General features: G+C 48.5%; 1 protein-coding gene across 1 annotated transcript; it reads left to right on the forward strand.

Moving 5' to 3' along the window:
• The first annotated feature begins 555 nt into the window (after window positions 1-555).
• On the forward strand, window positions 556-25,492 carry LOC119459634 (uncharacterized). Its single transcript, XM_037721313.2, has 6 exons — window positions 556-567; window positions 735-1,064; window positions 7,159-7,482; window positions 10,161-10,333; window positions 16,804-17,857; window positions 25,046-25,492. The coding sequence occupies exons 1-6, from the start codon at window positions 556-558 to the stop codon at window positions 25,490-25,492; spliced, it is 2,340 nt and encodes a 779-aa protein (XP_037577241.2).

Consider the following 25,492-nt stretch of genomic DNA (forward strand, 5'->3'; position numbering starts at 1 on the left):
ATAAATGTCTCTTGAGCGCGTAGGCTTTCACCTTCACCCTCTTTGGCGTATGCTAAAGTGACTTTCAATGTTTTTGGCAGGGTAAACAGCAATAAAGAGGCACTTTGCAATTATATTAACAATCACGGTGTCATGCACACAGGAAAACATGAACTGATCTCACATAATGGCATCGAAACACTCGCTGTCACAATGCTGGCGTGATACGTGACAACAACGGAGAGTGAACGCTTCGTTTCGAGTCTTGTTTCACCGTGTTTCGGAAATTTAAATATTACGCGGCCCACTGTCGTCATCAAGCCGCCTTTTTGGTTCCATCACCACCATTCTATCGTCGTCACTGCGTCGTCACCATACAGTCGTCATGCCACCACGTTCATGCGCACCCATAATTGGAAAGCGAGTGCAATAGCAAAAGGAGCCGACACCGTATACAATTTAGGCCTCATGTAGCCGAAGCAATGGAAGTCTCAGAACGACCTCTGCAGATTTAAAGTAAGCTCGACTTCAGCAAAACAGGGTGTTGCTACAATCGCATTACCGTCCACAGGCATCATGACACCCGGGGTACTGCTGTAATATTATTCTCTATGCGCCATTATTGTCCACCGTTTGCAGCTTTGCTTAAGCGTGAGGCAGCGTTCTCGCAAGGCACGCGCAGAAGAAGAAAACGTCTGATCGCCCAGTCACCGGCGTTTTTTCATCTGCTCCCGCTTTTGTTCCGGTATTTCCAGGAGTTCAACGGACTTATGCCGTCTTCGGTGAAGAAGACTACCGAGGGCAACCAGCTGAGCAACGCCGCTGGTCCACAACAGGAGGACAACCTGCCGACCACCGCCGCCAACACCATGGCCACGTTGGGCCATACGGCAACCTCCAAGCGCACAGCTCCAGAAAGAAGCGCTGCCATCAGTGGCCGCAAGACAAGACGGTACCGGCATAAGCGGAACAAAGTCGAGCCTGCACCGTCACAGGGCGGGGTTCCCTCAATTTTGTTCCCTCCCGTCATGCCAGCCCCCGTGACCAACGTGGATACGTTCCAGGTGACGACCCCCGTCATCGCGGTCAGTAAGCCGTCATCGGCTAATACCCCTGTCACACGGCACATGTAATGTCATTCGCAGCGAATGAGATTACGTGTCGATGCCATTTTTGTTGCTTCTAAATGGGCATAGTGAATGACTTTCACAGCTAATGCCATTCAGCCATTGAATGAGTTTCCCGAATTAATGCACGCGTGACTGGTGTGATCTCGATGACAAGGCTTGGCAAAAAATTACAAAATCGATAAGTTAAAACTAAATTCAATATATTTTCAAATAACCTTCTAATGTTTACCATTGTATCGCTAACAATTTAGTGAAAATATGTAAACAAGAAGCACGATTTGAAATGTTTCCTTATCATAGCATGCCTGCCGATAAACATCGCCATCAATTGAGAATGCCATTTTGTTTACCCGTGTAGACTGGGAACGCAAGACCGCAATGACATTCCATCATTTACTGCAAATGACATTACATGTGCCGTGTGACACGGGTATAACACAGGGTGTCCACAATAACCGTATGGGTAGCGCACGATAATATTGCCGATTGTAGTGTAGGCGTTGCGGATATTACTGTCCATGTCCAATGAAATAATTTTCATGGTAAGGAGCTCATTATTATTATTATTATTATTGCAACGTGATTTATTCACGTGTAAACGTCAATGAATGCGAGAAACGCCAGGCGAACGTCAAGAAGCGGCGAGGCGACCAGCAGTCAAAATCCGGGCAAGCGCAAGCTCGGGGCGCGTGGTTAGCACCAACACTGTGGCTTGCTTGCTGACTGCTTCGTCGTCGTCTTGTCTTCTTCATTACATTGGCCCCCGGGAAGTAGCGTAGCCATCCTGGCGACTTAAGGCGTTGACAGTATAGAGGGGTCATAATAGGGCTTGAGGCGACTCACGTGAACGATTTCTCGACCACGACGACGTAAGTCTTGAGACGGTGTGAAAGGCTCAACGTCATAATTGACTGGAGATGTCCGAGCAAGGATGCGGTAGGGCCCATGATATCGGGCCAATAATTTAGACGAAAGGCCAGGCGTACTCGGAGGGATCCAAAGACAAACTAGGGCACCGGTCGCGAAAGTAGTGAGAGATCGGTCGGTGTCGTGCCTGAGCTTCTGGTGACCTTGGTCCTCGGTTGTCAATGAACGGGCCAATTGTCGACAATCTTCGGCGTACTTGGCGACATCTGAAATTGCAGTGTACTCAGATGAGTCAGGTGTGTAGAGAAGCATAGTGTCCAGCCTGCATGATGGCTCACGTCCGTACAAGAGGAAGAACGGCGAGAATCCTGTAGTAGCGTGCCGTAGCAGTGTTGTACGCATATGTGATGAATGGAAGGACGGTGTCCCAATTTGTCTGGTCTGACGCCGTGTACATCGTCAGCATATCCCCCAGAGTGCGATTAAATCGCTCAGTGAGGCGATTAGTTTGCGGATGATATGCACTTGTCATGCGATGAACGATGTTACACTGAACGAGCAAGGCTTCAATAGCATCAGACAGGAAAACACGTCCCCTGTCGCTTAAAAGCTCACGGGGAGCACCGTGGCGCAGTACGAAGTTGCGTAAGATGAAAAACGCAACGTCTCTTGCTGTGGCTGTAGGCAAAGCTGCAGTCTCGGCGTAACGCGTGAGGTGGTCCACGCCGACAATTATCCACCTATTCCCAGAGGTGGTCGAGGGAAGCGGGCCGTATAAGTCGATACCGACGCGGTCGAATGGACGGGCCGGGCAAGGGAGAGGCTGAAGTGTACCGGCCGTGCGTTGAGGTGGAGTCTTGCGCCGCTGACAGGCAGTGCAAGCACGTATGTACTTGCACACAAATGCATACATTCCGCGCCAGTAGAATCGCTGCCGCAGGCGATTGTAGGTCTTGAGAACGCCGGCGTGAGCGCTTTGTGGGTCAGTGTGGAAAGCAGCGCATATGTCCGTGCACATGTGGCGAGGTACCACTAGAAGCCACCTCCGGCCATCAGACGCGTAATTCCGGCGATAAAGGAGATCGTCGCGAATAGTTAAATGGGCGGCTTGGCGACGCAGAGTTCTTGAGGCGGGATAAGTGGATGGGTCAGTGAGAAAGTCAAGGAGTTGACAAATCCACGCATCCTTGCGTTGCTCCGACGACATGTCTGCAAAGTCAATAGGCGACAAGGGAGCCGAAGAGGCTGACGGAGAAGCCGTGTCAGACGCTAGCGGCGAGCGGGACAGTGCATCAGCGTCCGAGTGTTTGCGGCCGGATCGGTACACAACACGGATTTCGTAATCTTGCAGGCGAAGCGCCCAACGACCGAGGCGTCCCGAGGGATCTTTCAGAGACGAGAGCCAGCATAGAGCATGATGGTCCGTGACGACGTCGAAAGGGCGGCCATAAAGGTACGGACGAAACTTAGCCAAAGCCCAAATTATAGCGAGGCACTCTTTCTCGGTGACAGAATAGTTACACTCGGCTTTCTTGAGCGTGCGACTCGCGTAGGCAACGACGTATTCTTGGTATCCTGGTGTTTTCTGAGCCAATACCGCACCAAGGCCAACAGCACTGGCGTCAGTATGGATCTCCGTAGGCGCATTAGGGTCAAAGTGACGGAGTATTGGTGGCGACGTTAGTAAGCGCCGTAGCGTTCGAAAAGATTCGTCGCATTCTGTTGACCAAGCAGACAGGCCGTTAGAGGCGGTCAGAAGGTTGGTAAGAGGCGCGATGATGGTAGCAAAGTCGCGCACAAATCGACGAAAATACGAGCACAGCCCAATGAAACTTCTAAGTGCTTTCAAGGAATTGGGCTTGGGATATTCGGCTACGGCACGGAGCTTCGCGGGGTCCGGAAGAACTCCCTCCTTGCAGACGACGTGGCCTAGTATCGTCAACTGGCGTGCCGCAAAGTGGCACTTCTTTATGTTACGTTGAAGGCCAGCAGAGGTGAGGCACGTGAGAATCGCACGAAGACGAACAAGGTGAGTTGGAAAATCGCGAGAAAAAACGACGATGTCGTCAAGGTAGCAGAGGCAGGTATTCCACTTGTAGCCACGAAGGATCTTATCCATCATCCGTTCGAAAGTAGCTGGGGCGTTGCACAATCCGAACGGCATCACGTTAAACTCATACAGTCCGTCAGTAGTGACAAAAGCCGTCTTAGGTCGGTCAGGGTCGGCCATTGGAACTTGCCAGTAACCCGAGTGCAAATCCAGTGACGAGAAATATTCTGCCCCTTGCAAACAATCGAGAGCATCATCGATGCGGGGCAACGGGTATACATCCTTCCGAGTTATCTTATTGAGGCGGCGGTAGTCAACACAGAATCTGATAGAGCCATCCTTTTTGCGCACAAGTACAACAGGAGAGGACCAGGGGCTCTGGGATAGCTGAATGACACCACGCGTAAGCATATCATCCACTTGTTCATTGATAATACGCCGTTCTGCCGCTGAAGCTCGGTATGGTCGTTGGCGTAAGGGCGCATGAGAACCAGTGTCAATGTAGTGTGTGACGCTTGTTGTACGACCTAAAGATGGTTGATCGCAATCGAAGGAGGAGCGGAAGTCTCGAAGAAGGGTCAGGAGTTCGCTGCGTTGTGTTGACGGTAGATCGGCAGCAATAGAAGGGTGGAAACTGTCTGGACCCGAAGGTTTGGGAACAGGTGATGTCATGGCATTCAGTTGAAGATGGGGTTGGTCCTCTGCAAACTCGAGGGATCGCAGGAGATCGGCACCTTGAATGTGACCCAAAGATTCTCCACGAAGTAATGTAACGGAGGATGGGAGCCAGTTCGAAACTAACATAGTAGTAGCACCCGATTCAACCGTAAGTACAGCAAACTGCAGTCGTAGGCCGCGACGGCGGAGAAGTACCTCCGATGGGGCAAACAGAACAGTTCCGTCAGGGGCGACCGTACAGGACAGAGGCACAAGGGTCGACGTTTCAGGGGCAATATCTGTGTCCGCAGCAACGACAAGTTTGTGAGCGTCGGGATGATTATCCACCGAAAGAGAGGTTGGCAATGGCGTAAGGGCCACTTCTCCACGGGAGCAGTCTATGACGGCGCGATGACGTGAAAGGAAGTCCCATCCGAGAATAACGTTGTGGGAGCATGACGGCAGCACGAAAAACTCGATGACATAAAGTTCACCTTGAATAGCGACACGTGCGGTGCAAACAGCTGAAGGCGCAATGCACTGTGAGCTGGCAGTGCGGAGCATTAGTCCCGAGAGCGACGTGGTCACTTTTTTGATCTTGCGGCATAGGTTTTCGCAGATAACCGAAACAGCGGCCCCCGTGTCAATAAGCGCTAATGAGGCGGTTCCTTCAACGTCGACGTCGATAATGTTTTGCGGCGAAATAGATGGAGGCCTTGGGCAGTTCGACGCGCATGCAGCTCTTGCCTCCGGAACTGCAGCGATCAGTTTCCCTCCTCCGTAGGAGGTCGGCGACGCATGGGTGATAGGGAGCGTCGTCGCGGAGATAGGGACCGGCGGTTAGCATAGGCTGGCTGATCGTCAGGGACGTAGCTTGGTGGCGACCGGGAAGACGAAGGAACAGGCCTGTCCATGACGTCAAATGGCGAAGGTGGACATCGGCGACAGTGGCGGGCGACGTGTCCAGCGACACCACAGGCGAAGCAGATGGGCCTATTGTCTGGCGTTCGCCACGCGTCGGGGCGGCGGAGGAACGGAGCCGAAGGTCTCGCGAAGGCGAGCGGCGCAGCATTCGCGGTCGTCGGCCAGGCATGGGTCGGCATCGCAGGTCGAACGTACGGCGCAGGATGTTGAGGGGGCCGAGCCGCGACGGAAGCGTAGGAAAGAGGCGCAGTGACGGGTGGTTGGTGAGTCACAGGCGCGAGGGCCTCAGCAACCTGGGTCCGAATGACGTGTTGAAGGTCCGGAGCCAAAGACTGCGAAGGCTCGTGCGTGAGAGGCAGCAATGAAAGCTGGCGCGCTACTTCTTCCCGGATAAAGTCCTTGATGGTAGAGAGCAGCGGCTGTTGGTCGGCAGAGGGGGCAGCCAGCTGCAAGCTCGATAGTGTGCCTGGCGTCATGAGGGCTTGGCGGGCGATCGTGCGCAGCCTACGCAACTCGTCAAAGCTTTGACACAAGGAGACGAGTGCCGCGACCGTGGTGGGATTTCTCGCGAGCAGCATCTGAAAAGCGTCGTCCTCGATGCCCTTCAGTATGTGCTTGATTTTCTCGCCCTCTGTCATGGTAGGGTTGACGCGGTTGCAGAGATTCAGCACATCCTCGATGTAGCCCGTGTAATTCTCCCCTGGATGTTGCGCACGTTCACGCAAGCGCTGCTCTGCGCGAAGCTTGCGGGCCGTAGGCCGACCAAAGACGTCCGAAATGGAAGTCTTAAAAACGGACCAAGTGGGTATGTCGGTCTCGTGGTTGCGATACCACAGTTGCGCGATGTCCACGAGATAAAACATGACGTGACTCAACTTCGATGAATCGTCCCATTTGTTATTGGCGCTGACGCGTTCGTATGTCGACAACCAGTCTTCAACTTCGGAGTCACCTGAGCCGTTGAAGATGGGCGGATCCCGCTCACGGTACACAGCGCTGCAGGTGGTAGGCGCTGCCGAAGGGTCAGTCGGAGTCGAGGTGTCGTTGACCATCATGGGTGTAGGAACCGAAGGGAGCGTCCGGGAGCGGAGTTCCAGGTTGGTGCCGGGGACCCACGCAGCCTCCACCAAATGCAACGTGATTTATTCACGTGAAAACGTCAATGAATGCGAGAAACGTCAGGCGAACGTCAAGAAGCGGCGAGGCGACCAGCAGTCAAAATCCGGGCAAGCGCATGCTCGGGGCGCGTGGTTAGCACCAACACTGTGGCTTGCTTGCTGACTGCTTCGTCGTCGTCTTGTCTTCTTCATTACATTATTATTATTATTATTATTATTATTATTATTATTATTATTATTATTATTATTATTATTATTATTATTATTATTATTATTAAAAACATCGGTCCTACATCCGTATTATGTGTAGCATGCACAGGCCACTAAAACATTTGTTTTTTTTTCACCTGCATCTCTCCGCTCTATGGTAATGTTTCTTCGTTCGTCACCATTCGTGCCTTACTGATGATATTCTAACAAACTCGCTTTTCAGCCCGAGAGGGCCAAGTCAGTGGGCAAGCCGGACGTACCATCCTGCGCTGCGGAACACAAAGGAGCGGCTGCCCCCGACATTCAACGAAAGCCAGATGAAGTGGAACCCGCGCCCACGACGAACCCTAAGGCACTGACAGACTATGCGTCAACTACTGCTCCAGGGCAGCCACAATCAAAGAAGCACGCGCCTTCGCAAGTGGCCGATATCTACGAGGCACTTGCGACGCTGGATCTGTCGCGGGAGAAGAAACCCACTCGGCAGGATTCGATTAATCCCTTCACCACGTTCTTCGACGTTCGCGCTGATCCATCATCTTCCTGTGTAAGTCCCACTGCTGAACATTTCAAGCAAGGAGGATAGTAAAGATCGAGTTTCTAGTCTCGCTGAAGTGTTTTAGTTGCTTGCGCCATAAGCGGCATAGAACCACTAGGTGCACGCTTCGAGCCGTGCAATTGTGCTTTGCAGCGAAGCTATTTTTACGACTAGAACAGCTCGAAAGCTCAATGGAGACGTAAGACGCGTAAGTACAGTTGCGTCAACGTCGCAGCGTGTGAATTGTTGGAGCTAATGTGGGACATTAAACGCCGCGGACATGCTTACGCGCGACTAAATGTAAAAAAAAAGTTGCAGTGGCTTAGCTCGGCTATGCCAGGATATACGTAGCGTTAGCAAAGGTTCAGCTGATTATTCTTAGCTTTCCTGGTTGTCTAGCTGCTGTAGCATCTCGTCCGTGTCTACCGGCACGTTCACCACGGGTCACTTAATGCTAAACTGACCATTTCTCCAGTTCATTAGACGACGGATCTGACCGAAGGGAATGCGTGGCGAAAGTAAACGTTCGGCCACATCGTTCAGAACCGGTAGACCTGCCGGCATGGCCGGGTAACGATACCCATTGGTAACGCTAAAGAGTGGAATCTTCTGCTTAACGAGAAAGTTCTTGCACGTTGTACAAACCCGCTCCACGGTTTCAGCCCACTGAGGCGCCGCCGCTAAACTCAACGTTTCACGCATGGCACTACTCAGCGGCGTCAAGTCTTTCATGTGCCATAGTCTTTCGCACACGTCGCACACATATCCAAACGGATTGTTTACGAAGTCCGTCTGGAAGGGCCGAGTCGCACTGGCGCTTTCGCTGAGTTTCACAGTATATTCAGTCGATCGGCGAGCCTTGACGTCATCGACGGCGCTTTGTTGTTGCTGCAGGGGTGGTCGGGCACGTCGCTCAGCCTCCTGGCGACGCCGCTTTGCTAGACGTTCGTCCCTTTGCTCCAGTGTCTCCGCAGCACGTTTAGCCTTCTTCTGTTCATTCCTCCTACGCTCAACCGCTAATTGCCAGGCAACTACTTCAGGATCCGATGAGTCAAGCTTCTCCGTTCTTCTGCGCTGTTGAGCAGCATTTGCGCTCTCCTTCTCCATGGCTATACCACACTGGCAAACGCCAGTCAGAAGCGCAGCGGCTCCAGCGCAGTGTCAGACGGCGACTGCACAGCGAGCGCGCGCCGGCGCCAGTGCGTCTACCACGGCTACGACGTCACTCCTCTGGAATGCGCAGACCGGCGGCGGCTGAGTCGCGCGCGGCGGCGGCGGAGTGCGCGAGAGGTGCCGGCTCCGGTGGCTCCGGTGCGCAAGCCGTGTGACATCACTGATCCTTGCGCATGCGCAGCACGGCTCTTGATGTGCCGCGCGAAACGGGCTTGGCTAGGCCAGTGTAGCTAACGCTACAAAAACACGGGATTTAATTATAAGGTCAGCCACATATGCTGCTTGTAGAGAAAACTACAAACGAAAACTTGTTGCGCATCCGACAGGTGACCGCGTGAGAGACGGACACTGCCCGCCTAGAACGAAAAAAAATGGCAGCACGCGCGAAGGGCGACGCATGGAAAGCGATAGCAAGGTTTCTTGTCAAGCTCGTTCTCCTGGACGTTGTTCAAACAGCACGCAGAGGTGACATGTCGGCGCAGTGCTGCCGGCGAGACAACTGCTACTGCGCACCAGAAACAGCGCCATGGCAGCTAACAGCCGTCTCGGAACGCTAGCGTGGGGGTCCTCGGATATATTACAGCTTCTCTCGCCGAAGTGATCAGCCAGGCGCGCTGCAGATGTACCACCTTAACATTGAAAGAGAAGAGAGCGATTAAAAAACATTGGTCTTTGTCAGCGTCCAATGAAAGGATCAGATAGCGTTAGCTTGAGGTTTCCTGCTTGTTCCTTTCAGGCCAGTGTAGTATGTAACAGAGCTGCTCAGCAAGAATGCTACTATGCGCGGCTGACAACTGAACGTCGGTCAGCAGTGCGGTGGAGGAGGAGAATGGACGGAAAGATGACAAGGATAGGAAGAGAGTGCTATAAGCTTTGATAGCTGTGCTAGAGGGGGGAAGCTGACGACAGTCGACCTTGTCAGTACCAGGAGCCGCCAATATGCACGTGCAACAGTGCTGCAGACTTGTGTTTAATTTTACCATGTTACAATGTTCAACAAAAAGGTGCAGTAGTTGTCCAGCTGATACGGCTACCAATACATTTAGATAGAGGCACTGAAAAAGAAAGAGAGCCTTCAACGTAAATAGAATTACTGCGAAAAAAAAACACCTTTACGTTGGTGACAATGGAACACTAGACATTGGACAAGAATCTGCAAACGAGTTGTCAGGCATTTTAACAAGGAGATGTGCGTTACTGATTCTCTTTCGGTAGAAAAAAAGCGGTAGTCGCGGCAGTAAAAAAGTTTTACAGTCCCAACTGGGTCAAGTCGGGACAAAGGACATTTATTAAAAAGTCGGGGCAGTCCCGTTCATATCGGGACGGTTGGCAACCGACAGCAGCTGCGGCTGTCAAACGCAATTTCGTTCACAATTTTTCTTATGTGCAAAATAGAGAACATAATCGCATCACCGCCGACTGTCATTGTGAGATGGGATGTGCCATATTTTTTTTATCTGTTACCTGACTAGACCTATATCAAGTGTTGCTAAAACCGCTCCTTGTTATCGCAGAATCGGCCTGCCCGTGCGGCTGCTCACAGGAACTCGAGATGGCCGTGCGACATGAACGTGGTGGTGATGGCAGTGTTGGTCATGATCATTCTCGCCTCCGCCTTCTTCGTGTACAAGAAACCTAAGCTGCAGCGTCAGATGATCTGTTCAACCGAGGACTGCGAGCAACATCGGTGAGACCGGCATAGATTTTGTCTATTTTTATATAATGTGTTCACTGCAGGAAATGGCAGGTCCTGGTGCTCCTCTGGTGTTATGCAGAGTCTTTTATAAATGCCAACCTTGAAAGCACCTTACAGAGCGAGTCTGGCAACGCGTGCTCAAAGGAACCTTCATTAAAGAAGCTACCTACCGCAGAGACCATGGCTTTGCGTCTGAGTGTATTGTTGTCACTTTCTATCCAAATGCGGCTAAGTCAATATGAGCAGTTTTTTTTTTCCATTCTTTAGGTGAGCACATGCCAAACCTATGGTGATGTCCCGTAACACACTTGGACTGCTCCTATCATTGACAAGAAAAAACACATGCAACGTGTACTTATACCATTGTGATAGGATAAGGCAAAGTAGTCAGCTGAGAGCGAACAGCTAAGGCGCAGTAACCACCAACCTCGTCCACGTCTTCTGCAACTAAAAGAGTGGGACATTGGGGCATTATCCCGCCCCCACAAAAGAGGCATTGTCTTGATGCCAAGGGCCAAAGTTCAATAACGGCCTAAGCCACGAAACGTTCAATAATGCACTAAGGAAACGAAGGAACAAAGAATGAAATAAAGAACTGGACTGAGCACCAGAAAATTTGAGCTATCACTCAGTTGTAGCATCGCGGAACAGCTGTGCTGCGACCGCCCAGCCACGATCCGTGGTCTTTGATGATGCTCATATCGGAAGCAGTAACTCGCTGAAGGACTTGGCATTCGAAGCCTGGGTTTCGCAGTACTGTAGTCAGTGGCAGCAACAGTACATTGGTCATCACCTGAATACACGAGAAAGGGGCCGTGTAAATCCATGCCAACCTGCTATAATGGCGTTGAGGGGGGCATACAGACTGGAAGAAACCGGTTGGTCTCACGGGTGGAAGCTTGTGGCGTTAGCAGTCGCGGTAAGCTCTGGCGTTGTGCTTGACTGCATTGGTAAGCTTTACTAATTTTTCTGCCTGATCATCGCCAAGATACGCGGTAAACAAAAGCTTTTGGAAGACGATTAATTGCGGTAGGCCAGTAAAAAATATCAAGAAGTATAGTCATAGTAACGAGCAAAAATTTAAGACACTGCATCTGTAGGGTGAAATCTCCGCTAGCAGTGTACGGTATTATGAAGGCGAAACAAATGACAAATCACGTGCGAACTGTCGCAGGGGTTACGCCCGGCGCACTTCCAGTGAGCTTCCAATGAGCAAAAGAACGTGTGGCGTAGTGGGCGTTGTGGTGTGGACAAAAGACGTTAGAGCGGGAATAGAGCACCTCACAGTTTCGGCATACGACGCACGTCGGCGCCGAACCTCTGTTGATGAATGGCGTCGTATTATCGCTGGGACGTGGGCCTTATATCTGTTCCCTCTGATGAGAGCGGAGATGGAACCCAATGTGGCTGAGCCGGGCAACCGGGCCCGCAACACGAAACTTGCAAAGTCGAGTCTTCCCTCAAATACAAGGATAGTCTTTTAGCAAGTTTCGATAACCATTCTCGTGCCTTAGAAGTGCCACCTAACAACAAAATACTTTAATATCAATGACATCACCCTGGCGTACCTCGCCACGCACCACCAAGCAGATAAGGTCCCGAGGATAGGTATGTTTCCGGTGGAAACCGGATATGTCAGTGAATCGGCGATCACTTGCCTATCGTACAGAGCTCAGCGCTGCTTTGGCACCTTCTTCATCGTAGTGGTTTTAACGCGATAGCGTTAAGGGAGAGATAGTGTCGCAGAAAATCTGGCGTCGGTGCCGGCTTCGGCATAAACATCGGCGCCCGTGGCATCCATGGCGGTTAAATTCATCCCGAACCACCCCGACCACACAGGCCCTCCGCGTGGCGCGAGGGGATATAGTGAACAAAAATAGAATTTCTCAATCAATGTAAAATCCGTCAGAAAAATCGTACAGTACGACTTAACTACAACCTACAGACTTGATAGCGTCCGAATGTAATTTGTATGAACGAGAAAATATAATTCTGTTACGAGGAAACTCAAACACAAACCCCTTTTTCTAGCATTTCTACCACAACAACACCGGCGCGCTCGGGTATGTTACTTGCGAAAACCCCACCCAGATGGCGCTCGCCTCCTCAGCAGCTTAAAACGGTAGCGGCGCGCAGAGGCGAAGGTAGAGAAAAAAGAAAGCTGCAGTTGCCGGGAAGCCTGACAAGAAGCATTCAAGGATATTTGAATGCTATCGCGTTCCACTCTTAAACGCGAAGCTTAAGCGTCCTCCATATTCTTGCGATTCAGCTGCTGTTTTCGGGATACTTCGAACAAGGCCCGCAAATAACTGCTAAACTGCTCTTATAGCTTCGCGCATCGGGAGGCACAACTTCTCTTCTTCTGGCCTGTTCGCAACTACTCAACGAAACAGACGTGTCATGTCCTTCGGCGCGCGCGGTTACGCTTTAATTCGATAAGTGGATGCGTGAGGGAATCGCCCGCTCGGCTCTTCCGCAGTGATCAGTGCTGGTGTAGGTTTTTAGCAGGCAACGGCGGAAATGGAGCCACGAGATGAGCTTTTCATGGTTTTTGAACCACGTACGAGCACCGTCCTCGAAGCTGAAGACGTTTCTCAACTGTGGGGTCTCAAACGTGCTCTTGGGACAAAGGAACGACAACACAGTAGTGCAAACAATCAAAAGGTAATGTATTGCACCTTTCATAAAGTAATGCCTTCTGGTCAAATTATTACCGATAGAACATGCCGATAGTCGCGCGACAAATAGAGGAAGTCCGACTCACCGCGACCAGATAGCGATCGAATATGTTCGCTCCCATGCTGTACACCAACGCCTAATCATTCGCGTGTAAAGTGACGCCAACGGTGTCGCGTTCGAACGATAGTGTTCGTCCATCCCGGTGCCCCGTTCCGAAGCCTTTCTCCGGACGGTCTCGCGAAGCATGTCTGCGCCCGTGCGAACGTCCGCGCCGCTCGCCGACCTCTAGCAAAAGAGGAACGTCCTATTCCCTTTCGCGCCCCAGTAAACCCTCCATTGGGTGGTGTTAGCAGCGCTACCACTCGCGCCATCTCTCGTAATAGGCTGCAACCACACCGACCGCCGACGGCGCCGAGAAGTCCCATTACAAGAGACGTGAGCCATGCGGAGAAAACTATATTAGGCGACTCGTGAACGTCGAGCGTCCCCACACAACTTCGCAGCATCGCCCCGCTGGTTGAACTCTATACACTAAAACTAAAACTGAGTACATCAGTCATCCACGTCATCGACTATGTCTCTATGGAACACCTCCGGCACTCCTAGATTCCGAAGCATACGTTGCAGCCGTGGTTATGGTGGTTCATGGGAATGCCGACGTTGCGTCGGACGGAAATCCACGCTTCGCGGGTAATCGTCTGTTTTCTTCGGCTGGCCCAAGAGACAGGTGTGTTTACTGGTACAGGACTGACGTTTCGCTTAGAAAGAGGGGTTTGTAGCACCGGATGGATGAACCATACCTCAGGCTTATGCCAATTTGTCGCAATATATAACGACACGGAGCACTACACCGGAAAAACAGTGAGCTAGATAAAAAAAAGTCGCAGTATCGCCCGAAAGGCGAAGCATCGATTGCAATAGGAAATTTAGTATAGAGCTATACGAAGTAAGTGATAGTAGTTTAATAGGCCCTATAAACTTGCAAACATTCGCTTACTGACTAAATTAACAAGTACGGTGTCACGCGGGTACAGGTAAACATGAACACATCTCGCTCGATGACCACGGAAACGCGCTGTCAAAATGCTGCAGTCAGAAAGTGCGGCAGCAGCAGCTAGCGAATTGACCTTCGTGCCGTGTCTTGCTTCAACGTGAACTAAACATCGAAAACGCAGCGCATACGAAGCTACCGGCACTGGGCGTACGTTGTCCACATCACAGATCGCTTTAAGATGAGGCCCGCGCGGGCGCGCACTTTGCCACGTCGCAGATCGCTGTCAAGATACGGCGGCGGCGCGGCCACGCAGTAAGCAGTAGCCGCCGGAGTCGAACGCTCCCCCCCCCCCCCCCCCCCTTGTACCTCAAGCGCGACAGAAGACGGCACGCTTCCACCCAGCCTTTCTCCCTCGCGCGCGCGAGATTGAGCCGCTGTCGTCGGCTGGCCCTCGCAAGCTTTTACTCGCGCATACAGCGTACGGCGCGCGGCGACGATGTTGTCGTGTTTGGAATTTATGCAGAACATCACGGCAACGGCGGCGGCAGAAATGCGATTGGAGTGCCCATGCAATGGCGATCGCAATAAAATCAATAATTTTTTCACGCAGGCAAGTTGGTGATGTATTCTTCGTGTCAGTGTAACATCGCGTATAAACGCATGAAAAAAAACAAGAATATACGAAATTGAAAAGCCTGCTACCTTGTATGTCACTGCATCAACCATTGTAATATCAAGGAAAAGAGCACGTGTATCTATGAATAGACACAGAATGACATTTGGTGATTGTTAGCGGACGATGGCGACGCAGTGGCGCACGATGTTCGGCCTTACCTATTGCCGTATCTCGTCTTATTTTGATGGTTTCTTGGTAAAAACTGTCGAGTTTCCCTCAATAAAACTGTTAATTGAAAGACAGCCTTCGGTCGTGTCTTCCTTGGTTTTTTCCTGCGTTTCTATGTGCTGTAACACTGCAAAGGAGACCAAGCTGGCGTTGTTTTTAGAGAGCGCGTAGGAACCCTTCATGCGCACGCCTACGCTTTGAAGGCGTAGGCCTGCAACCTTTGAAAAGCGCGCAACCCATTGTCCTTTTTTAGCGCCGGCTTGTGGCACGAAGAGGCAATAGTACGTTAGGCTGCACTATTTACACTTTGCAATAGCTAAACTACCACTCTTGCCGTGAGAAAAGCCGTGGTAATCCACAAACAATCCAGAAAACCGAAAGACGTATAACGAAGGCGTCTTAATGTTCCCGCACTAGCTCACTTGATGTCATAAATTTTCACAACGTCTGCTCGAGTCTGATTGGTTATCGGTAAAGAGAGAGTAGGTTACGTTATAAACAAATAGAAAACCCGACTTGAGCAAGTTTTGATAACTGTTATTGTGCCAAGACTGCCAACTGGTGGCAAAATGATATGAATGAAATATCATCCTGAGTTACCTCGGCCGCGACGCTTTCATTTCTCAACTTGTTCATGCCATCTGAGTTGCACAGGCGAAACACTGCCTGAGAAACTCCGCAAAATTTCTCTTACCATTGAATCGCGCGGCACTATGATATAAGCACTAGCAGTAAAGAAAAAAATCACGATCGCAATCAATAACTAGGAAAGCCATAAACCATACATAACATCAGACACGCAGATGAGTGCAAAGGTGGACTCAGGTAACGAATATACGAAGCCTTCAAAGCAGCAGTGTGGCTTCTTGTAATGATAGCATTGCTGCCGTGAATGAATGTGAACACATTTTCTGTGCTCTGTACGGCGGTAGAAGACCTGCTTCAGGTTACATTTAAGCGCATGATGGCACCCGCAAGCAGAACATCGTGGCGTTTCATTTATGTCCTCGTTCATTGTTCGGAAGATGCAATACCAAAATTACATATATGAAGTACCAAGTGCTCGTTTTCTCCTTTCCTGGAGACCGATAGTTCGTAATTCCAATTTAGGCTATTATATGCGAATTCATGCTGCGACCGCATCCCACCAAGTAAATGAACCAAAGCGATAACGTCTACGCTCCTTTCAGTATAACAAAACGTGGGGCATACGCACACCACCATCAGAGGGGTTATCTTATATATTTTTCGACCATAGGCCAACATTGTGAACAGAATTCTCCCTGACCCACCCGCAAATAATAGCTTAACGGTCACTCGCCCTAAGGCTTGCCAAAATCGGACTCGACCAGGCTCAATCGTATTCATGCTTACGAAGACCAGATTCGGCCGCGCTCACAAAAACTCAGCAGAAGTCGAACTTAGCCAGACATACCAAGTAGTTTCAACGGCAAACGTTTTGGGAGTAGACAATATGAGATTGTCCACAGCTTGTCCAACCTACCTTGAATCTACTCATGCAGTCACTACTTATGTTTGAAAAGGACGTTACATGCCTAAATATCAGTTATTGTGACGTGTTCCCGAGGCAACGAACAGAGATGGCAACGTCTCACAACTACGAGAATACATCGTAGCATCGTATCCTCTTTCCAGTTTCTATCTTCACAAAACATTTGCCGTTCGCTGTACGTGCGCATGGCGAGATAGCGCGACCACTGACGTGCTAAAGTTGCAAGTGTAGCTTTCTTGGTGAAGGGCGGGTAGCGACCATCTAGCAGCTGGTTTGAACTTGGCGACTGGTGCATATAGCAAACGTAGTAAAACAAAACAAATGCATTTTGCGCATAAGCCTATGAGTAGCTGTACATTATTTAACCTACACGCAGCTGTGCTTGCAGGAAGTAATCATCAAATCTAATATCTCTTTGTTTTCATTGGCAGGAATCGCATAGAAGATCAGCTCGACAAAGATATCAACCCTTGCGACGACTTCGGTGCTCATGTGTGTCGACGCTGGAGGCCCCTCGAGCAGTTTAAGCTGTCACGCTCGCAGCTTTCGGATATGCTCCTGTCGTGGCTCCACAAACTGCCGGCGACACTGAAGAAAGGTGTTATTCACTTCCCCGTGGGCAAGAAAGTCAGTGACATGTTCAACAGCTGCAAACGGCAGACGGAATCACAGGTTCCCATCATGAAAGAATTCATGCACGCATGCGGCATTTTTTGGCCGGAGAAGCCCAACGAACCAGTTCGTCCAGCGAAAGCTCTGTTTGATCTCTCTCTTAACTGGAACGTGCACCTCTGGTTCAGCGTGAAGATTCTTCCCGCCATTCCAAATAAAAAGCCAAGACTTATCTTCTTTGAGCCTAACGAGCTTATGCTGCTTTGGAAGGCTACAATTAATCAGATACCGGAGAAGCAATTCCAGATTGTTTACGACGACCTTTACAAGATATTTTCCCAGAACACGAACCGCACTCCCGAATTCAAGGACATATCGGAGACATACAAAATGCTTGAAGACGTCTTTGACACCTTAGTACCGTCGTGCCCTTGCAAAGCACGCATTCCGGGATTGTTTCCCTTGAGGGACATTGACTTCAAGTCTCCCTTTCCTCTTGGCAATCACATCATGAACATGTTCAATGCTCTGATGGGAATCGATCCACCTTTCACAATGGATGACCTAGTTCTTGTTAGCGACCTGTCTCAGCTCACGAACATCTTGAGCTTAATCAGCAAAGTCGACGAGAATGCTCTGCTGCGCCACCTGTCGTGCTTGTTTGTGACGGCTTATGCCCCGGTGGCCAATCCTTGGGCCGTTCTGCTCGTCTTCCACGGCAGTGAGCACCGTGCAAAAGTTGAACGGCCTCGTTTCTGCGCTGGTCAGGTAGAGCCGAGCTACAAGCTCCTTGTCGCCGCTATGGCCACCGTAGTCCACTTCTCAGAGAACGAGCGGCGTCGCATCGACGAGCTCCTGGACGGTATCGTCCAGGTGGGTGAGATTTCACGCATGCGATTCCCGCATACATTCTATATCACCAGGCAAAAAGATCGCAGCACCAAAAATTGGAACCCTAGAAACTTCCCCACATAAAAGGCCGGCTCATAATTGTAGAAAGGAAACATGTGCCAGACTTATGGTTTTCGTTTATAGCAGACTTTGGGTCCAGGAATATCACAAACAGAAACTTCTCCTGGTTCTGCCAACAATATATGAATGTTCAGACAGCCGCATCAGCATTATTATAAAATTTTGTGGTTCTACGCTCTAAAAGCATCATCTGGTATGAGGTACGCCGTAGTAGGGTCTCAGGATTAGTTATGACAACCAGCGGTTCTTTAACATGCACCTAAATCTAAGTTCACCTGAATCTAAATCCTCATGCATCGCACCATTTATTTTTTCTTCTTTACTTTATTGTCATAAAAGCCATGCTACAGCAACTGTGAGGGTTATGTAACAGAAACGGCTATAGAGCTTACGTAAAGGGGTCGACAAAATTGACGATTATATTTCCGCAGGATACACTACGCAGAGACAAAAGTCCACAAATTGTCTGTAGAGTAACCTCCGCCATGTATTGCTGAGGGCCATAGCCACCTACACAGTATCTCCAGTGCCACCGCTTTGATTGCCCTGTCTCTGGCATCAGCTCAGCTTAACGACATTTGTCTATAGATAGCAATATTGTTTTTACATTGTCTGTAATTATTTAGCTCATTCATGTGTTGCCGCAAGAGGTATGCGTGCGGTTGCATAAACATGGTCAGGTAAACTCCTAATGGCCATAGCAAACTGTCCGGCAGAAAAACTCCAAGATTATAGGTGTGCGGCGTATGCATCGCCTATAGACCAGGAATTAACTAAAAAATAAAGAACTTTCGTAAACAATCTTTCTAGTGATAAGAAGAGAACAAAAATATATCTCTTAATGAGTTTTTCCAATGCAGTGTGTATAGACAAGGAATAGATAAAATGACATAACATTAATCAAAAGACTTCCTTATGAAAAAGGAAATGATTAATGAATAACTTATCTTTTAATTATATACAGTTTGGACTGGGAATCTACTCATCATAAGTGTCAAAAACAGTGATTAATGACCATTACCTCAGTCTACCCACCAATCTACCAACTAAGGTGCATGAAGGAGGATCAAGCTGTATTAGTGTGGATTAAGGTGGAATAAGTCTGCAAAGGTCAACTAAGGTGCATTACGGAGGATTATGATTGATTAAGGTAGATCAGGGTGCATTAAGGTGGATTAAGTTTGGCTAAAGTGAATTAGGTGGATGAACAAATATTAAGGTGGATTAAGCAGTACTAGGGTGGATTAAGCTCGATTAGGTAGATGGGGATTAAGGTAGGTTAACGTGGATTAAGGATGATTAGGGTTGATTAGGATGGATTAGGGGGCATTAAGGTGGATTGAGGTCAACTAAAGTGGATTAGAATGGATTAACAATGATTCATCATCATCATCATCAGCCTATATTCATGTCCACTGCAGGGCGAACGCCTCTCCCTGCGATCTCCAATTACCCCTGTCTTGTGCTAGCTGATTCCAAATTGCGCCTGCAAATTTCATAACTTCATCACCCCACTTAGTTTTCTGCCATTCTCGACTGCGCTTCCCTTCTCTTGGTATCCATTCTGTAACTCTGATGGTCCACTGTTTATCCATCCTGCGCATTACATGGCCTGCCCAGCTCCATTTTGTTCCGTTTTGTGTCAACTACAATATCGGTTATCCCCGTTTGTTCTCTGATCCACACCGCTCTCTTCCCGTCTCTTAAGGTTAGGCCTAACATTTTTCGTTCCATCGCTCTCTGTGCGGTCTTTAACTTGTTCTCGAGCTTCTTTCGTAACTTCCAAGTTTCTACCCCATATGTTAGCACCGGTAAAATGCAATGATTGTACACTTTCCTTTCCAACGACAGTGATAAGCTCCCAGTCAGGATTTGGTAATGCCTGCCGTATGCACTCCAACCCCATTTTATTCTTCTGTAAATTTCTTTCTCACGATTAGGTTCCCCTGTGAGTAAATGACCTAGACAAACGTACTCCTTTACAGACTCTAGAGGCTGACTGGCGATCCTGAATTCTTGTTCCCTTGCCAGGCTATTGAACATTACCTTTGTCTTCTGCATGTTAATCTTCCACCAAACTCTTACACTGTCTCGGTTAGGGTCCTCTACCATTTGTTGTAATTCGTGCCCATTGTTGCTGAATAGGACAATATCATCTGCAAACCGAAGGTTCCCAGTCTTCCCTAAGCCTTCCAAGTTTCCTAAGCCTTCCCAGTCTCAGGGCTTGAATACTTCCTCTAAGCATGCAGTGAATAGCATTGGATAAATTGTATCTCTTTGTCTGACCCCTTTCTTGATAGGTAACTTTCTATTTTCTTGTGGAGAACCAAGGTAGCTGTGGAATCCTTGTAGATGTGTCCCAAGATATTCACGTATGCATCCTCTACTTCTTGATTATGCAATGTCTCTATGACTGTTGGAATCGCTACTGCATCAAATGCACTTTCATAGTCTATGAAAGCCATATGGAGAGGTTGATTGTACTCCGCAGATTTCTCAATTACCTCATTGATTACATGGATATGATCCATCATAGAATATCCCTTTCTGAAGTCAGCCTGCTCTCTTGGTTGGCTGAAGTCAAGTGATGGATGATTAAGGTGGATTAAGAAGGACTAGGGTGGATTAAGGTGAGGTAAGGTGATTAAGGTAGAACACCCGGCTTCTAATCTGAAGGTCGTAACTTCGAATCCTCCTCCCGTCCACTACATTTTCAGGCATGAAGTGGAGCCTGACACCGCCAAAAAATATATATAGATCACCGAGATGAAGTGGGGGTATACTATTCCAGGTGCACTCAAATTAGGAAGGCCCACTAAGCTTCAACAAAGTCACTCCTTCACCAGAACAGGAATTGGCCTCCCTGGTGCAGTATTCGGCCACTACCTCCCTCATGACTCCTACAATTAACCCATGAATCTCAGTCCCCAGTGGCTGCAGAGCAGCACTAACAATTGGGCGAGTTGGTACAGATGCATGGCTTCAGAACGGCGCAACAAGGAAGACGAAAAGACGAAATATCACACGAACACAAGCGCCGCTTGTGTTCGTGTGATCTTTCGTCTTTTCGTCTTCCTTGTTGCGCCGTTCTGAAGGCTGCAGAGCACCTTACCAAGGCGGCGGTCAGACCTGCGACGCGGCAGAGGGTGCCAAGAATATCTGAGTCCGGACAGGCCGCCACTGGAAACTGAACCTGGTAACGTTAAACACGCGCACCCTATCGAGTTTGGCTAGCTTAGCAGGGCTATTTGAGGAATTATCAAGCATTGCCTGGGATATTATTGGCATTAGTGAGATTATGAGGTCTGGTGAGGCCGCCGCTTGTGTTCGTGTGATCTTTCGTCTTTTCGTCTTCCTTGTTGCACCGTTCTGAAGGCTGCAGAGCACCTAACCAAGGCGGCGGTCAGACCTGCGACGCGGCAGAGGGTGCCAAGAATATCTGAGTCCGGACAGGCCGCCACTGGAAACTGAGCCTGGTAACGTGAAACACGTGCACCCTATAGAGTTTGGCTAGCTTAGCAGGGATATTTGAGGAATTATCAAGCATTGCCTGGTATATTATTGGCCTTAGTGAGATTATGAGGTCTGGTGAGGCTTCTACAAGACTGACTAACGGCCACGTCCTCTACTGCAGAGGTCTTCCAGATAATGGAGAATTCGGGGTAGGATTTCTAGTCCATAAGGACATAGAGGCAACATTGATGAATTCTACAGCATTATTGAGAGGGTAGCAGTCGTCGTAATAAAGCTGAATAGGAGGTATAGAATGAAGGTAGTACAAGCCTACGCCCCAAACTCCAGTCACGATGATGAAGAAATAGAACAGTTATATGAAGATGTTGAATTAGCAATGGCAAAGGTGCAAACTCAGTACACTGTAGTCATGGACCAATGCAAAAGTGGGGAAAAAGCAAGCTGGTGAGCAAGCAATTCGCAACTACGGTATCGATTCTAGTAACACTAGAGGAGAGATGTTGGTAGAATTCACGGAAAGGAATAGGCTCCGAATAATGAATACCTTCTTCAGGAAGCCCAGCAACAGGAAGTGGACCTGGAAAAGCCCTAGTGGAGAAACAAGGAATGAAATAGATTTCCTACTCTCTGCCGATCTCAGCATAGTGCATGATGTGGAAGTGTTAGGTAGGGTAAAGTGCAGTGGACCATAGGTGAGTGAGGTCTAGGATTTCTCTCAGTTTGAAGAGAGAAACAACAAAATTACTCAAGAAGAAACAAACCAACCTAGATGCAGTAAGGGTAAAAGCAGACCAATTCAGGCTGGTGCTTGCAAACAAATATGAAGCTTTAGCACAGGAAGATGAAGACAATATAGAGGTAATTAATGAAACTGTAACTAGGCTGATCTCAGAAGCAGCAATTGAAGTGGGAGGTAAGGCACCAAGGGCAACCATGCAGTAGGTAAGCTCTCCCAGTAACAAAGGACCTAATAACAAAACGACAAAACATGAAAGTGTCACACTCGAGAGACCGTATAAAATTCGCTGAACTGTCAAAACTGATAAAGAAGGAAGTAAGGGATATTCGAAATTATAACGCGGAAAAAATTGAGGAAGCATTAAAATATGGACGCAGCATGAAATCAATCAGAAGAAAACTTTGCATAGGACTAGGCAAGATGCATGCACTGAAAGATAAGCCGGGTAATATCATCAGCAATTTTGATGACATATTAAAAGCAGCGGAATAATTCTGTACTGACCTCTACAGTTCCCAGAACATCCAAGCTACTTTCATTCGAAGTAGTGATGAACAGAATACAGAGGCTTCTTCTTTAACTAGTCATGAATTTAGAAAGGCCTTGCAAGACATGAGCCGGGGAAAAGCTGCTGGAGAAGAAGGAATAACAGTCGATTTAATCAAAGATGGAGGAGATATCATGCTTGAAAAGCTTGCGGCCCTTTATACGCAATGCCTCACGGCTTCAAGTGTACCAGAGAGCTGGAAGAACGCCAACATTATACTAATCCATAATAAGGGAGACGTTAAAGAATTGAAGAATTATAGACCCATTAGCTTGCTTTCAGTATTTTATAAAGTATTCGCCAAGATAATTTCGAATAGAATCAGGGCAACACTTGATTTCAGCCAACCAAGAGAACAGGCTGGCTTCAGGAAGGGATATTCTATGATGGATCATATCCATGTCATCAATCAGGTAATCCAGAAATCAGCGGAGCACAATCAACCTCTCTATATGGCTTTCATAGATTAGGGAAAGGTATTTGATTCTGTAGAAATACCAGCAGTCATAGAGGCATTGCGTGATCAAGAAGTACAAGAGGCATAAGTGAATATCTTGGCAAATACCTACAAGGATTCCACAGCTACCTCGGTTCTCCACAAGAAAAGTAGAAAGATACTTATCGATTAAGGGGTCAGGCAATGAGACATGCAATCTCTGCAATACTATTCACTGCATTCTTGGAAGAAGTATTCAAGCTCTTAAACTGGGAAGGCTTAGGAGTGAGGATCAACGGCGAATATATCAGCAACCTTCGATGTGCAGATGACATTGTCCTATTCGGCAACAATTGGGGCGAATTACTACAAATGATTGAGAACCTTAACCGAGAAAGTGTAAGAGTGGAGTTGAAGATTAATATGCAGAAGACAAAGGTAATGTTCAATAGCGTGGCAAGGGAAGAAGAATTCAGGATCGCCAGTCAGCCTCTAGAGTCTGTAAAGGAACACGTTTATCAAGGTCAGTTACTCACAGGGGACCTTGATCATGAGAACGAAATTCAAAGAATAATAAAAATGGGTTGGAGTGCATATGACAGGCATTACCAAATCATAACTGGGAGCTTACCACTGTCGCTAAAAAGAAAAGTCTACAATCATTGCATTCTACCGGTGCTAACATATGGGGCAGAAACTTCGAGGTTAAAAAAGACGCTCGAGAACAAGTGAAGGACCACGCAAAGAGCAATGGAATGAAAATTGTTAGGCCTAACGTTAAGAGGCAGGAAGAGAGCGGTGTGGATCAGAGAGCAAACAGGGATAGCCGATATTCTAGTTGACATTAAGAGGGGGAAATGGAGCTGGGCAGGTCATGTAATGCGTAGGATGGATAAGCGGCTGATCATTAGAGTTACAGAATGGATACCAAGCAAAGGGAAGCGCAGTCGAGGACGGCAGAAAACTAGGTGGGGTGATGAGGTTAGGAAATTGCAGGTGCAAGTTGGAATCAGCTAGCGCAAGACAGGGGTAATTGGAGATCGCAGGGAGAGGCCTTCGTCCTGCAGTGGACATAAATATATGCTGATGAATGATGACGAAGGTAGATCAAGGTAGATTAGGATATACCAGTGTGGATTGGGGTGGATTAAAGTGCATTAAGGTGGATGAAGGAGGATTATGGTGGAATAAAAGGTAAATTAAGGTGAGTGATGGAAGATTAAGATGGATTACGGAGGACCAATGTGAATAAGGTGAATTAAGGTCAATACGGTGGACAAAAGAGCATTAGGGTAGATTAAGGTGGAATATTGAGGATTAGGGCTGATTATGGTGGATTATAATGCATTAAGGTGGATTAAGGTTGACTAAGGTGGATTAGGGTGGATGGAGGATTAAGGTGCATTAAGGCGGATTAGGGTAGATTAGGGTGCATTAACATGGATGAAGGAGGATTAAAGTGGATTAGGGTGCCTTTGTCTTGATGCTTTAATTGCATATATATATAGTCATATATATATATATACACAATTTCGTTATCGTAGAAGAACACTAACACTTTCGCTTGTGTGTCCACTTTGTGTCCTTCACAAAGTGGAAGGGCACAAAGTTTTTTTATGGACAAAAGAACATATCTATAGAAAGACAAAGCAGTATGTATGAAGTCTGTTATGACAATATGGGCTGTCTATTCATTTTTGGAATGACTCGTCGTCTCCATCGCAAGAAAGAGGGTAAAACTTCGTGAGGTATATAAAAGTGTTACGCAGTATTTTCTAAGAGAAGCTGTGCATATGCTTGCTAGCATGGTCGCAAGAAATTGTTGCTCTTGAACAAAGCTACTCACCACCGATTTTAAATCGTTGAATTACTTCATATGATAATCCTTCGCAGATTGCCGTGGAGAAAACGTGGGCTTCGTGGCTCGACAACGCGACTAAACAGGTTGCCGTAGAAAAGCTAAAGAACGTGCACACCGTCGTGTGGCCTTCTGACAAATTTCTGACGCCGGAGGCCCTCGAAGAAGTGTACAGAAACTTCACTAACAACGCTTCATCCTTCACAAATTTCTGGATCGAGACGCGCCGCAGCCAACGGCTGCTGTTCGGCTCCGAGGCGGCCGCAGAGGAACTGCTTCTGGGCGATAACACTCAGCTGCCGTACGTGGATTACGTACAGGTGCTCAACCGTCTGTCCCTCTCCCTTGGAGCACTGGCACCGCCTCTCTACTATCCGGAGGGTACCAAGGCCATGTTGTACGGCGGTGTATTGTATATGTACGCTCGGGCTCTCCTCAGTGCCATTGACGATGTAGGAGTCAAGGTAAGGGTGCAAATGTGA

Source organism: Dermacentor silvarum, chromosome 7 (assembly GCF_013339745.2).
Source record: "Dermacentor silvarum isolate Dsil-2018 chromosome 7, BIME_Dsil_1.4, whole genome shotgun sequence".
NCBI classification, from domain to species: Eukaryota; Metazoa; Arthropoda; class Arachnida; order Ixodida; family Ixodidae; genus Dermacentor; species Dermacentor silvarum.

Bases quoted from the DNA above. Each gene is read 5' to 3' on its own strand.
- LOC119459634 (XM_037721313.2), top strand. The intron at 1,065-7,158 runs GTCAGTAAGCCG...CTCGCTTTTCAG, and splicing joins TGACGACCCCCGTCATCGCG to CCCGAGAGGGCCAAGTCAGT. The intron at 10,334-16,803 runs GTGAGACCGGCA...TTTCATTGGCAG, and splicing joins GAGGACTGCGAGCAACATCG to GAATCGCATAGAAGATCAGC.